General features: G+C 39.7%; 1 protein-coding gene across 1 annotated transcript in view; it reads left to right on the forward strand.

Moving 5' to 3' along the window:
- Positions 1–1,535: 1,535 nt before the first annotated feature.
- The window catches only part of LOC118684006 (sodium channel protein type 5 subunit alpha-like), a 33,416-nt gene continuing 20,204 nt past the window's right edge, over positions 1,536–14,747 (forward strand). The window contains exons 1-10 of the mRNA XM_036378656.1: positions 1,536–1,790; positions 2,739–2,857; positions 4,952–5,056; positions 6,612–6,740; positions 7,516–7,607; positions 8,325–8,528; positions 11,125–11,182; positions 11,851–11,992; positions 13,037–13,234; positions 14,528–14,707. Coding sequence (XP_036234549.1) covers positions 1,536–1,790; positions 2,739–2,857; positions 4,952–5,056; positions 6,612–6,740; positions 7,516–7,607; positions 8,325–8,528; positions 11,125–11,182; positions 11,851–11,992; positions 13,037–13,234; positions 14,528–14,707 — 1,482 coding nt within the window. The remainder of the gene's footprint in view (positions 1,791–2,738; positions 2,858–4,951; positions 5,057–6,611; positions 6,741–7,515; positions 7,608–8,324; positions 8,529–11,124; positions 11,183–11,850; positions 11,993–13,036; positions 13,235–14,527; positions 14,708–14,747) is intronic.

Here is a 14,747-nt window from a genome sequence, read left to right on the forward strand (position 1 = left end):
ATTACTCTGAACATCAACAAAACAAGCACCACTTTGTCCAGATGAAGGCTTGAAATCTTGTGAGTGGATGTTGTAGTTTTTGTTTTTGCTGTAATACTACACACAGCTTCCAGACTGTTAACCTGATATTGAAAAGTATGGAATAATGAGTATTCTTGCCTCACTGTCCTATTTCTCTTCCAGAAATGATGTTAATTTGTGCTGGGAGCAAGGGTTACTTCTCATATTCATAATTTCGTGTGCTGCTTTAATGGGAGAGGCAGGCAGACTGAAAAAATGGAGCAATTTCACTGCAGTTAGTTTGGCACTGGCCTCCAGCTGTTGTTCTCACAGCAATGGTTTCCTACAGCTCAGCAATGTGAGGTCAGCTGAAATCATGTTGTATCTGGGGAGAAATGAAAAGGCATTGCATGACAGGGGAAGGTACAGGCAGTCAGCACATGCAGAAAAATTGTTTACAAAGTAAAACAAAGCCTCTTGGTCCAGGCTGTGCTTTCCAGGGGTGTTCCATGTAGTGTCTGGAAAGGAAAGGTGGAAGAACAGGTTGTCTCTCAGGAGGACTTAAATTTCAAGATTAAGCTGTCACTGCTGCTGTGGAGTGAAATTTGAAGCACTCTTGAAGGGGTAGTGGCAGCTTCTGAATGAAAAATCCTGGCTGTGTGCCTCTAAGGTGAACTTCTGTGCCTGCTCAGCACAGGGAGAGCCCTCAGCCAGGTGGGATCATTGCACAGGGTGCAGGTGGGGCTGCACTGGCTCAGGAGTTCCCTGACCCTTCACTGAATTAACAATGTCCTCCCAGAGGTCATAATCAAAGAAAATATTTTGGAGAAATCTCCTTGCAGAGCATGCACTCAGGTTGTGTTTAGTGGATGGATTCCACCCAAAACCTGACCAGATTTCTTAATCAAAAAATACAAAGTGTTTTGCTAGCTTATTCTCAATATTTTTGTTCTGAGAGGAAGGCATAAAATATAAACTTTGTCAGATCAAGCATTCCCTGTGCTCTGTGAGTCACAAATTAAATCTATTGGATGCTGCTCATTCCTGTGCTGGCTCCACCAGGATGGACTTTGCATCTGAGTATTCCCATCTGCATCAGTTAATTTAATAATTGATCCTCTTGTTGCTGACAACTTCCACATGTTTGATGTTGCAGTTTGATGGGTTTTAGTGTCCCATTTCCAAATATTGGGCTGAACCAGAAGAGTAGGGTTTGTTTTTTTTTCTGAGCCGCTCAAGAGCATTTAGCATAATACACTCTTAAGTTTATAGAGGTTTTCTCACATCCTATCTGTGCATATAATTAAAAAAAAAAACTGAGAAGACATCTCACTGAAAAAGGTATTTATCATATATTTTCTTCTTTATTTTTTCCTTTGTAGAAGCTGATGGCTTAGAAAGTTGATGTTCTTAGCCATGCATGGGCAAACAGTTGTTTCATTTCCTTAACTTGCCTCTTTTGGAGTTACTTGACTTCCTTTCTACCTGTTTCTATTGTTTGGACAGAATTAGTGACAGGAAGAGAAGCATGAAAAATGGCTGAATTCTTGGTGCCTGGTACCAACAACTTCCGCAGGTTCACTCAGGAATCCTTGGCAGCCATCAAAAAGAGAATTGCTGCCAAAAAGAAGTGTCCAAAAAATACCACAGAGCAGAAACCTGAGGAGAAGGATCGCCCTCAGCTTGACCTCAAAGCTTTCCAGAAGTTGCCAGCTCTCTATGGAAATCCTCCTCCAGAGCTCATTGGGGAACCACTGGAGGATGTCGACCCGTACTACAAAGATCATAAGGTTAGAGCCAACCAAAATACTTGAATTTTATTTTTAATTAATTTAATTCAATTTAATTTAATTTATTGCATTGCCAAAAGTTTCTGTGGGCAATCTGTCAAAGAGTTCTGCTTACATCCCTTTATACAAATTTTCATCCCATTCTAGGTTAAACAACGCATGCAGTTGGCACAGCTGAGTGATGTGCTGTAATCTTTTTTAAAAAAAGCTTAACTTTAAATTTTAAGAATGAAATAATATGAAATCAATTAATAGAATAGAAGCAGAATAAACTGGACAAAGGAAGAAAAGGGGGGTTGAGAAAGAAATTAAAATAATTAGAAACTACAGTAATTTTGTACATAATTTTGTACATTTTCGTAAATTCCATAGTTTTGAACAATGTGTTTCACTCCATATCAATGCTTTTGTACATACAATAAATTATACTTAAGCATAAAGATTATTTTAAAACAATTGCTGATGAATCCTTACAACCTCCTGACTCAAGCTCCATATTCCGGTTGTGACATACTGAAGAATATGATTTTCAATAACAAAGATAAATGGAAAAAAAGAGAAACGGAAACTAGTCCAGAAACTCCAGGAGCTAGAGGATCACTGTCAACAATAGATAATAATGAAAAAGGCTGCAGTTCTTCCTTGCACCTCTTGTACATCTTGACTCAATGAGGGTTTTGTTCTATTTTAAGAGAATAATCATTAGCAGGATTAGTTTTGTGCACAGCTCTTTGCAAATCACAAGGTTGAAAAAAGAAATTTATGCTAAGGAATAATTTGCAGCCTGAGAGTTGAAGTTTCTGATGAAAGGTTAGCAAATGTATTTGGCCTTTCCAGTTAACCGGGCTAAAGTGAAATTCAAACTCTTGCTCATGACTGACACAACAGGACAAAAATAAGTTTTGTGTTCAACTTCCTGACAAATTCTTGTTTGTTTATTTTTGAAAGGTTTTCATAGTGCTAAACAAGCAGAAAACAATCTACAGATTTACTGCTACACGTGCCCTGTGGATCTTCAGTCCCTTCCACCCAATACGAAGAAGAGCAATTAAAATTTTAGTACATTCATATCCTTTTATTGGCTTTATTCACTCTTTTTGATTATAAAACCCTACATAATCCTGTGCTTTTGTATTTTACAGATTGAGTTAGTCTGAGTTGAGTGAGGTCTTCTCCTCACTACAGATAGATTCTAATTATGACTCACCTTAGATATTACTAGGTGATTATTATTAGCTATTAGTAGGTGATTTTGGTGTTTTTGTAATACTTAGAAATAAGTTTTTTGAGTATTTGGCTTATTAAGCCTGATTTTCTACAGATTTGTGTTTTGAGCTCTGATATTGATTTCTGATGTGTCATAAACAAGTATCTCATTCTGAAGCCTTTCCCAGTGAGAAGATTGATAAGATCTCTGTCCTCTTTTTCATCTTCTGCTTACCCAAATGTGGGAATTAAATTCAACTCATGTGCCAAAGCTGATCAACCATTGGCCAGTTTTGAGAGAAAAGGCTGAGTTAGGCAAGCATACACAGGAAAACACACAGAAAAAATAAAAACTTAGTTTAAACTTAGTTTCTCTGGGAAATAAGATTCAAAAAGTGTACATGTGGTATATGAAAGTAAGTATTTCCAAAATGCTGCTGCAGGGAATGCCTTGGGAATATAAAGGTAATATAGATCCCACCTCATATATTGAATTTAGGGGGTGGGAATCACAAGTAATACTCCAGTTTGGCACTGGGGAAGGACACCTGAGTCTGAACCAGACCCAGAGTGGAGTCTGTGATGTCCCTGTGTGGATTTCAGATTTCCAGCCATCTGTGGAGTGAGGTAACTCCAATGGCTTGAAGTTGTCATCACAGCAATGTGCAGACATCCCTGGAGCAGCAATGCCTCTCATCTGGGGCTTTCTCTGGGTGGAATTTGGCTGACATTGGCATGAGTGGCTCAGCATCTTCTAACAGCTGGACCATGCCTGGACCTAAGGCCAGGATTTTTTTTTTTTTTTTTTTTTTTGGTGGGAATGGAGAGGATGGATAATGGCAAAGATGGATCTGTTTCCTGTACTCCTCTACCCTATGGATTGCCATGTGTGTGGTACAACAAGGCATGAGATCCAGCTCCAGAGTCATGTGCTTGAGCTTAGGCGTCCACATATGAGGCAGCTGCCCAAGCTCCTGTTCTCTGGGCCAGCAGGTCCCCGACAGCACCTGGGGAGCCCCTGGAGCTGGCTAAACATGGGCATCACAATATAAAAACCCCATTAATCTATCAGAGAGCGTCCAAAGGAGGGCAGTGGAGAGGGTGAATGGTCTGGAGGGGAAGCCACATGAGGAGTGGCTGAACTTGGTCTGTTCAGCCTGGAGAAGGAGACTGAGGAGCTGAAGACTCATTCTGGTCTTCAACTTCCTCGTGAGGGGCAGTGGAGGGGCACAGCCTGACTTCTTTACTTTGGTGACCAGTGACAGGACTTGAGGAAACAGCTGGAGCCAAGCTAGAGGAGGTTTAGGTTGGATATTAGGAAAAGGTTCTTCACCCAGGGGTGGCTGGGCACTGAACAGGCTCCCCAGGGCAGTGGTCACAGCACCAGCCTGACAGAGTTAAAGAAGCACTGAAGCAATGCTCTCAAGCACACGATGTGACTCTTGGTATGTCCTGAAAAGGACCAGGACTTGGCCTTGATGATCCTGATGGGTCCCTTCAAACTCAGCGTATCCTGTGATTCTATGATCTAGAGTTGTTTGAGACTCCTGCAATCACCCTGTCAGATTTCATGCTGTCCTTTGGAAGAGAAGAGCTCTGCCAGGTCAGAGGTAGGTGTGGGCTCCACCTGTGTGATTTTGAGCAAGTGTTTAACTTGTATGCCAAAAAATGAAACTAAAATTGCATCCTTCCATCCAGTCCTAAAGTGGTTGAGGGTCCTTTTTCCAGGCTGGAAACGCTTAGAGCAGCAGATCTGTAACCAATACAGAAATCCCTGAATAACAGCAGTAGTGTGTTGCCATCTAGCATGGCTCAAAATCACTGAATACCTGTGCATGCTGTTCTTACAAGTGCTTTAAACAAAAAGCCAGATAATATCAGCCAGTGACTGATGCAATGTTGAGTTACATTTCTGAATCTGTGTCGTATTCTTTGCCTTCACTCCCATGACTTACATTGTTCACCTGGTTTATCATGTGCACCATTATAACTAATTGTGTATTCATGGCTCTGTCTGAGTCATCTAAGTCTTCATCACCTTCATGGAACACATATGTTGAGTAAGTATCTGTGGGTATGTATATCTTTTATTTATGTAGTTGTACTGAGTTATTGAGACTTTACACTTTCACTCAAGACAATTTGTGGAGATTTAAAAGGAAAGTTGCTTGTCTTAAGGGGTTTTTTAAATTTAGATTTTATTTGAGGAAGTAGTTTTGTCTTTAAGCCAAATATATACAATAATTTTGATGTTATAGCAAAGAGTAAGTGCAGATTAAGTTCCACTGTTGAACTGGCTTCATGTCTGTTCTTCTCCAGTTTTCCCACTTTCTGAAGTTACTCCGTAATTATTTTCTCTCTATCAAGATGTATTTCCTGTTGTTACTGATGCTGACTGAGCACATGGGAGTTGCTGTCTTTCGAAATTCTGGCTAATTATATTGAAATACTGAGTTTTGCTCTAATAAAATGTTCTGTCAGAAGAACTTGGCCTGCTGTTAGAATGGAAAGCTTTTATCTTTGGTGCTGCCAACACCTGCAATGTTAAATTACAATAAATCCATGTTTTGCAGTCAATCTTGAAATGTATAATGCCATGGATTTGTTGGTGTTGGGGCTTTTTTAGAGACTATTTCAGCTGTCACTTTTCACTTTGGCAAAAACTCTAGAATATAAATACTGATGATTCTAACACCTAACATGAAGAAGAAGATTCCCAAATACTTAGCATTAAAAACATGTTTAAAAGTATATTTTTACTATATCATGTTAAATGACACTGAAACAGCTTGGAGTGGCAAAATGTCATGCGAGCAGGAACAAGGCTCTGCATGGTATTAAAACACCAGAAGATGCTGAGGTGCTTCTCTGCCTATGAGAGAGTTAAAGGTTGGATCAGAGTTGTTTCTGCTGTTGACATCAGCTACCATTCAAATGCATTTCAAGAATAATTTCAGAATACTTCTTTCCAAATAAAAAGGGAAGCATTACATCCATATAATTTCTTAGTGCATTTGCTGACTACCAAATGAAAGCCTTTTGAATTCTGTAGGGATATTGCTGCCTCCTTGAAATTATAAGTGCACTCAGTTAAGTCCAGAAGAGCTTTTACTGATAATTTTCCATTAATAAGAAAAATTGCCATCTTAAATTGAAAACCCTCTACTCTTGTATTCCTCTAAGTGTTTTAAATATTCTACACAGAAATGGTTGCTGTGTGCCCAAAGGAAATAACACAACACATCACACGTTCACTTGGCCACTTGAAACTGGAGGAAGATAGAAATTTGGATCTTCACTTTAGCTAATAACTGGGAGTCTGGTGTTTCTGAAATTATGGGGCCTCACATGAAAGAATTTGGAAAAAATTGTTGAATGTCAAAAAGTGTGTCATGGGTTGCACAGTAATAGTCATGTCCAGATTGCAGTCAGCTACTGTCTCCATCTCCATGTGAACCAGATACTGATGGAATACACTGAAATCCATCAGAAATCTGTTTGTTCTCTCCAGCATTGTCTCAGTTTGCTGGCCCAGACATTAAATAGTCTGACTGTGCCTCTTCTGTTGAGTGCTAACACTGCTCTTTCCATTTGGCTCTTTTCTTCCCTCCTTAGATTTACTTTCACTGGCATTTACACTTTTGAATCATTGATAAAAATATTGGCAACAGGATTCTGTCTAAATGAATTCACTTTCCTCCGGGATCCCTGGAACTGGTTGGATTTCTCCGTTATTGTCATGGCGTAAGTGGGAACAAATAAAATATGGATTACCCGCCTCGTCTCTCTGTGCTAGAAATTCTCATTGCTGTGGTGCAAAAGGCTGTCTGTGGTTTAAAAACCAGCCCATGGCTCCTAACTGCACCTGAAACTGTCTAGACAATTGACTTTTCCCCTCGTTTAGCACTCCCTGTATTACAATAATGTTTTAGTCTTTCAAGAAGGGAACAGAGTTGTGCAGAGCAAGATATTCCCAGTGGTGGATATCTGTGAAGGGATGTGTTAAGACTGGTGAAATGTAAGAGCTGGGTATAAATACAGACTTGCTGACCCCATGAATGAAAGTACAATTTTGCAGCTAGGGTCATGGGTATAGACATCAGGATAGTGGATTAAATTATAGCTCCATCTCCAAAAATCGTAGTTAAAGCCTGATTTTCTGGTAATTAGCAAACTTCTACATACTGGTTAAATGCAGCTACAGAAGGGAGATTAAGACAGGTCAGCCAACATTTGTAAATTCATAATATTGAGTGGTACCTTTGTATTTTAAATGAATGATGTCTAAAGATGCTCATACAAAAGCAGCAGCTGTGCACAAGCCATGAGCCACCTCAGAGGGAAACTAATAATGAAGAAATGCATTTCTATTTTATAAGTCTTCAGACAAATCCTTGATATGTAGCTTTTTAATGCTTAAAAAATGCTTGGACAGATGGACACCCAAGAATGACCACTGTAAATGACTGCCCTGTTAACTCTGTTCAAGCACTTGGTATTTCACATCTGCTCTTTCCAGGTATGTGGGAGCATTCAATGAACGGGGCAATGTGTCAGTCCTCAGGACTTTCAGGGTTCTCAGGGCTTTAAAAACCATTTCAGTAGTCCCAGGTAAGAAATCTTACTTGCTGAGTACTTTCTTCTCCTTACAACTCATTCTTTGCTTCATTCAAAATTTTGGCTTTTGCCTTTATTTTTTTTCCTGTGTCTTTCATAAATTGCAGACACAGCTGAATTTGTGCACACAAAAAGTGTTTCAGTTCATCTGTCCCAGTCAGAATGAATCAAGTGTTAGAAAGAATACTGAATATAGTTTGTTTTCATTATGCTTTTATAGATACTGTTCAGAGTTTATAATGTCAGTTTTACAGAATGTGCTTTTAGCTGATGTGTGTGTTGTGGTTCCACAGAAATAATTCTGCACATTGAAGGGTCTTTACCACTAATGATTTTACATCATCAATCCATGCCAGGAGAAGTTCAGATTGGATATAATCTTCAGAAATTTCCAGTGTTGGAAGTATAATTTGAATTATGCATATTACTTTTCATGGATAAAGAAAACTAGACAATTTCTCATTTGTCACCGTTGCATGAATATTCTTCAGAGATTAAAGGAACATTTTAAAATTGTAGGGTCAAAGAAAGGAGGAAAAAAAATATTTCTCTCATATTAGTCGCTCTCACCCTAAATATACTTGTATAGCAAATATATTTGCCACATATTATCCTGTAATTCTTATCCTTTGGCTTTTATGCATTGTTTTAACTCTAATCAAGTATGATATTTGAATCTCAGTTTTTCATCCTGTTTTTCCTTTTTTTTAGGGCTCAAGATCATTGTAGGGGCACTTATCCAGTCTGTTAAGAAGCTTGCTGATGTGATGATCCTGACTGTTTTCTGCCTGAGTGTTTTTGCCCTCATAGGCCTCCAACTTTTTAAGGGCAATCTCAGGCAAAAGTGTATCAGGAACACTACAGAGTGTTGTAATAAAACATGGGAAAGTTATGAAAAGTTTATGAATGATTCAGGTAATTTTTTCCCCCTAATTCTTCTTTAGATGATGCTATAGACACCTATGCACACATGTATAATCACTGCTGTGAATTAGGATGTTTTGATTGATGTTTTGATGAGTAACTACCTGATAATGGCCTTCTGATTGCCAGAGCAGCTTGCAGGCATCCAGGAATGCACTCCTTCCCTTCATTATAAGAAAAAGCACTCCCAGATTTTTCAGTAACATCCAGATCTGTTTCCCTGAATGATATGACAACAACTGAAACATGCATTAGCTCATTCTCTGTTGTAATTCCCCAAAGTTCACCTTTTACTACAGGCTGAAGAGCCCATGTATCTTCATTTTCCTGCTCAGTGAGAACTGCTCCTCAGCTTAAAACAGAGGAATTTGTTGAAAAGTCAAATTACTTACTTCTTGACATCGAATATATCTTATTTTATGTCTTATATAAGATTATATGTCTTACATATGTTTCATGTTTACACCTTGGCTGAGGCTGGTGATGGAACCATGGAGCAGAGATCTGAAAATGCATCAGAGCATTCTCAGAGGAACACCTCTAAGATGCAATTCAGAATAGCAAAGCAAAGCCATGTGTTAAAGGAGAAGACTCAATAATGTGAAAAAAACCAGACTCAAAATAATCAATGTCTGTGCCAGAAATATGAAGAAAGCTTCATCACTGAAGAAAATCTCTCCCACTGAGTTCAGACACAGCAGCAGTTGTACAGGAAGAGAAGAATTTTCCCAGGAGAACTCTGAAAATACATGAAAAGTCACCCAGGATTGCTGTTTGTCCACACTCTCTGTGGGATATTTGTTCAGACAAGATTTCTTCAAAAACTTCACATTCCAGGGGAAGAAAGTGTAGAAAAGATTTTTGAGGAAAACCTTTTTTTTTCCTTGTTCCTACCAGAAGACCACAGATAAAAATCAAGTAATTTACATGTACAGAATGCTGTAAGAATCATAATTGAAAGCAAACTTGAGCAGGAATCAATCAGTGACGAGAACACCACAGCAGAGACCATGGATGTGACAAAGTTGGGCTGAAAATACTGATTTTAGCATTGAAGAACAAGAAGAAAAAGGATCTATATTTTAGTATATGCAGAACATTGAAGCTGTACAAAGGCAATGGGATGGAGAGAACAGAGCTCAAGAAATATAAAATCTGTGCTGCTTCACATCCTTTGTGTTGTTCAAACCCTATGCCAAAAGGAATTGGAGAGCCTAGACAGGTTTAATGCTTGGTAGATGACTTTCTTATAGGATTTAGGATGTACAGCCCTATAAGCCCAGTTTTCTATAGAACTATTTTTATTTATTTTTATGACTGCTTTCTTCCTGATTTTGTGGGAAGTTCCCATCTCCCACATGGAGAACTAAATGTTATTGTGATTCAATCACCCAATCTTTTTTAAAAAACTTTTTTTTTTTCAGTTTTCAGGAGGAGACCTGAGCAAAATGCCAGTGGAAAGTAGCCCAGATAGGGATTAATTCCTTTATGGGGTATTTACATGGTATGGCAGAGCTGATATCAAAGGTTCTTGGTGGCTCTGAATCATGCTGACTTATCTGATGAGCACAGGAGAGGCTTGAGAAGCACCAGGGACATGTGAGACCTCCCTTACATCTGGGATAATAAATCCACACCTTAATGGAGATAATTGGCTATTAGCTAAAGCTTTTACTTTCATTCTGCTGATAACAGAGTAACTAATGCTAAGAGAAAGGGGGAAGAGTTCAAAAAGGGCACAGCTCCAGCATCCTAATGGATAAATCTGCATTTCTCAGATAAGCAGGGCTAGGAGCTGCCTTTAGGTTCTGCAGTGGTGGATATTCACACAACCAAATATTCTTTCTTCCCCCTCAGAACTGGACTTTTTTATTGTTCATTGGAAACAGAACTGGTCTGTTCTACTCCTAACAGTGTTTGCACACATTCTGGGAGAGGGGTAATTGCTACAGGCCAGAACTCTGCCAGTTTGTGCCAACATTTAAAAATACTGGAAAATATTTTAGCAAAATATTGGCAAATATTTTAGCAAATATTGGATGGGTTAAACATTTCTATTACATGTTAGGGAGAAATTCTTTATTCAGAGAGTGCTGAGGTCCTGGCACAGGGTGCCCAGAGAAGCTGTGGCTGCCCCTGGATCCCTGGGAGTGTCCCAGACCAGGCTGGACAGGGCTTGGAGCAGCCTGGGATAGTGGAAGGGCAGGGATTCCATGGCAGGGATTGGAATGAGATGAGTTTTACACTCCCTTCCAACCTGAACCACTCCTGGATTTTGTGACTGCACTTGAGCCTATATCTTCCAATTCTTCATTTTCTTTATACAGACATAGCCAAAGTGATAATAACTGTAAACATTCTGCATTAAAGGAGTGCCTTCAGTCTGAAATTCATGCATACACATATTCATGTTTACAAATGAGGCCAGGGCATCCTGCAATCTGGTGCAGTTAATGTGAGCATGGGAAACCTGTGCTCTCACTCTTACAGGTCACTGGTTACTCATCACTACTAATATTAAATGATAGAGGATTCAGGCTAGAAAGTGCTCTGGGTTTAATTTTTTTTCCCCTTTTTTTTTGAATAGATGACTTTGCTAGGAAAAATGGTACTGTGGATATTTTGCTGTGTGGTCATGGTGCTGGGTGAGTGACTTAAGATTATTTCTTCCTTGGAAGTTTTCTCTGCCTCTGTGGTCCTGTATTTGCTCAGTCATGTGAGACAAAAGCAGGAATTCTAAGCTTTCCTTGAATGCAGAAACAGGAACACAGAAAATAAAGTATAGTAGTCAGATAATTTAATTCTTGTAGGGAATGAAGTATGAACTTGCAGTTGGCTTATTCAGATCTAATTAGTCTTTTAGACTTTCCTGAAGTGTTGTCTTCTTTTTTCCCATGGATGTGTGAGAGAACTGAAAATGTCAAAGATCTGAGGTATAGCACAAGACAGACACTCCTCTCTGTGAAGGCTCATGGGCATTAAACTGGAAAAACAAAAAAGAATTTTGGAGGGCAGATTTGGGCAGAGAGGGAGAGTGGCTGCTTTGCAGCAAGGGGCAGGGGATGAGGATTGGTGATGAGGGGGCTGTCCTGGATTGGTGATCTACTCCAGCCTGTCTTCTTCCTTTGTTTCTGGATTGTGGGTGCTGCTTTTTCCATCCCTCCTTCCAGCCAATACTACCTGGAGTAGAAAATTGTTTTCGCACTCTAATGAACTGCAGAGCTGAAACATAATCAGAGCTCTTACATAAAGCTGAAGTTTTCCTTGAAATCTGCACATTTATAAGAGCTCCACTTTTTGTTATTAATTCTAGGGACTGTCCTCCTGGCTATAAATGCTGTAGAATTGGGCCAAATCCTGATTATGGTTTCACCAGTTTTGATACTTTTGGCTGGGCTTTTCTCTCCTTATTCCGCCTGATGACCCAGGACTACTGGGAGCGTCTGTACCAACAGGTACCAGTTTTGTGCATGGCTCAGAACTGATCTTCATTGGTTGAAGCAGAAGATGTGTAGAGAGGACAAGAAACCTCAAATTAAAGCAATAGCTGCAGGTCATTGTGCCCACATCTTCCCTTCTTCCTGTGACTCCTGGAAAAGGGATGCTGAAGTGCTTCCCAGCTCTTTCGCCCTGCTCTTGGAAGAAAGTCCTGAAAGAGTTCTATACTGTGCTTCAAAAATGTAAAAATGCCTCCTTGATTGTCTCAATGGGATGTACAATCAATGATTCATCTGTGAGGGTGCTGCTGGATGAACCCCCATTGCTGATGGTGGGTGCAACCCCAGCACAGGGTCAGGTGGGAGTGTGGCAGTAACTAAAATAGGGACAGGTACAACAGGAGTGCTCAAAAATCAAAGTTTAATAAGGGAAAATAAAAGGCATGCTAACAATAAATGAACAACAGAAACATAAGCTGTACAGTGTAGGGAGCAACTCCAGGAGACCATGAAATGAGGCAAAAACTAACTTATATAGAGGCCAGGGAACCAAAGAGAAACAGAAACCATACCTTATATAGAACACAAGACTAACCAATCAGAAAGCAGGGTTCATAACATCACCTTATATGGAATACTAATCTGCATAACTGCTCTCATCATTCCTTTCTTCTCACCCTTACTTGTGGGGAATGTCCAGAGTTTATGGTGTGCTCTTCCCAGGCATGGCCTTGGTAGGCTCATGGTCCTTCCTTCTGCCAGTAACTCCTAGAAAAGGGATGCTGAAGTGCTTCCCAGCCCTTTCGCCCTGCTCTTGGAAAAAAGTCCTAAAAGGGTTCTGTACTGTCCTTCAAAAATGTAAAAAATGCCTCCTCCATTGCCTTCATGGGATTTACAATGTGAGGGTATCAGAGGAGGGAGGAAGACAGGGAAGAACAGCAAAGAAATTTATAATTTCGTTTAAGCTTCCTGAAGCATTGTGTCTAGGAAGCTCAGTGCACATTGAAAGCCTACCTGGTGCTTTTTGTGGTAATGTTTATCTCTGGGGTGTGTTGCTTGCAGACCCTCAGAGCTTCTGGGAAGGTGTATGTAGTCTTCTTCATGATGGTCATCTTTCTGGGCTCATTTTATCTAGTCAACTTGATTCTGGCTGTAGTAACAATGGCATACGAGGACCAGAACAAGGCCACCATTGCTGAAACCGAGGCAAAGGAAAGGAAATTTCGGGAAGCTATGGAATTACTGCAGAAGGAGCAAGAGGTACGTAAATAATTCACTTGCAAGTGTTTTTCTCATTGTTCTATTTTTGGTCAGGTTTAGGTTGGAAGGGCGGGTTTAGGTTTGGAGGACACAGTATCAAGCTGCACCAAGAGAAGTTTAGGTTGGATATTAGGAAAAAGTTTTTCACAGAAAGAGTGATAAAGTTCTGGAATGGCTGCCCAGGGAGGTGGTGGAGTCCCCATCCCTGGGTGTGTTTAACAAAGCCTGGATGTGGCACTGGGTGCCAGGGTTTAGTTGAGGTGCTGGGGCTGGGTTGGACTCGATGATCTTGAAGTTGGCTTCCAGCCTGGTCATTCTGTGAATTCTGTGGAAGGGACCTTAAAGATCATCTCACTCCAAGCCCCTGCCATGGACAGGGACACCTTCCACTAGACCCGGTTGCTCAGAGCCCCACCCAGACATAAGAAAAAGCATCACTCCCTGTGTACAGCTGTATATAAAAACCACTCGTGGAAACAGGAGCAAGTGATAACTTATTGAAATTTGTGATTCCTGCAGCTGCAGAACAACTCCTCCTTCAGCTGTGTATGTTTCCTCTGAATCAATGACTGTTATTCTGGATAAAATGCATTAAAGGTTGATGTTACTTTAAGTATTTAATTCCATCAACCAGCAGCTTCCAAAAGAAAATTGAGCTTTTTTAAAATTCTTTTTTATTCTATTTTGTCATTTGGACTGCTGAGCAAAGAAACACACAGTAATTCTTCTGCATTAACATCTGAGCCAAAACCTATTGTAGTTGACTGAAAAGTCTCTTGGTAACTTAAATAGCATAGAAGCTTCTGGAACAAGATACTCCTGTGTTTTAAAAATATTACCCTAAATTCAACATTGGAAGGAAAGCCATCCACACTGTGAATATAGTCCCAAGGATCCCCACTGAAAAGAAAGACTTTTATTATAGATTGAATATTTATTTTGGGGAAAGGATGTATTCTACTGCATTATTTTCAAACTGAGCATTTTTATTGTAAGCAGGTTTGCCATATGGAGGAGTAGGAGCTATAATGTGATTATTTTGCCTCTGGCAGGCCCAGTACTTGTAATCATATAACCACTGCAAATAGTAAATTGTTCAGTGCTCCATATGTTGGGGGAAATTTTCTCCTCTTTATTTTAGCATTATCACATATTTGAAGATTTTTAATGAGTTTTGTGAAACAGAAATTGTTATCAGGAAATAATAATATAGAGCACATAAGTGTTTTCTTTCTGCTTTTACTCAAAGCACCTAGGAAAAATATCATCTGTGTTTGGTTTTTTTAATTTCAGTCACTGGGCATTAAAGGGATTGATATCCTGTCACTTAGCTCCTTTGAAGCCTCTTCTCTGTCATCCAAAGAAATCAAGGAAAGGAGCAATAGGCAAAAGAGAAATAAGTCACTAGGGAGAGAAGAAAATGAAGAAGAAGAACTTCCCAAGTCACAACTCCCAGACAGTCAACGAAAGTTGGTAATCTATTATCTGCATCTGAGATCCTTACAGCTTTTCT

This window comes from Molothrus ater, chromosome 1 (genome assembly GCF_012460135.2).
Source record: "Molothrus ater isolate BHLD 08-10-18 breed brown headed cowbird chromosome 1, BPBGC_Mater_1.1, whole genome shotgun sequence".
NCBI classification, from domain to species: Eukaryota; Metazoa; Chordata; class Aves; order Passeriformes; family Icteridae; genus Molothrus; species Molothrus ater.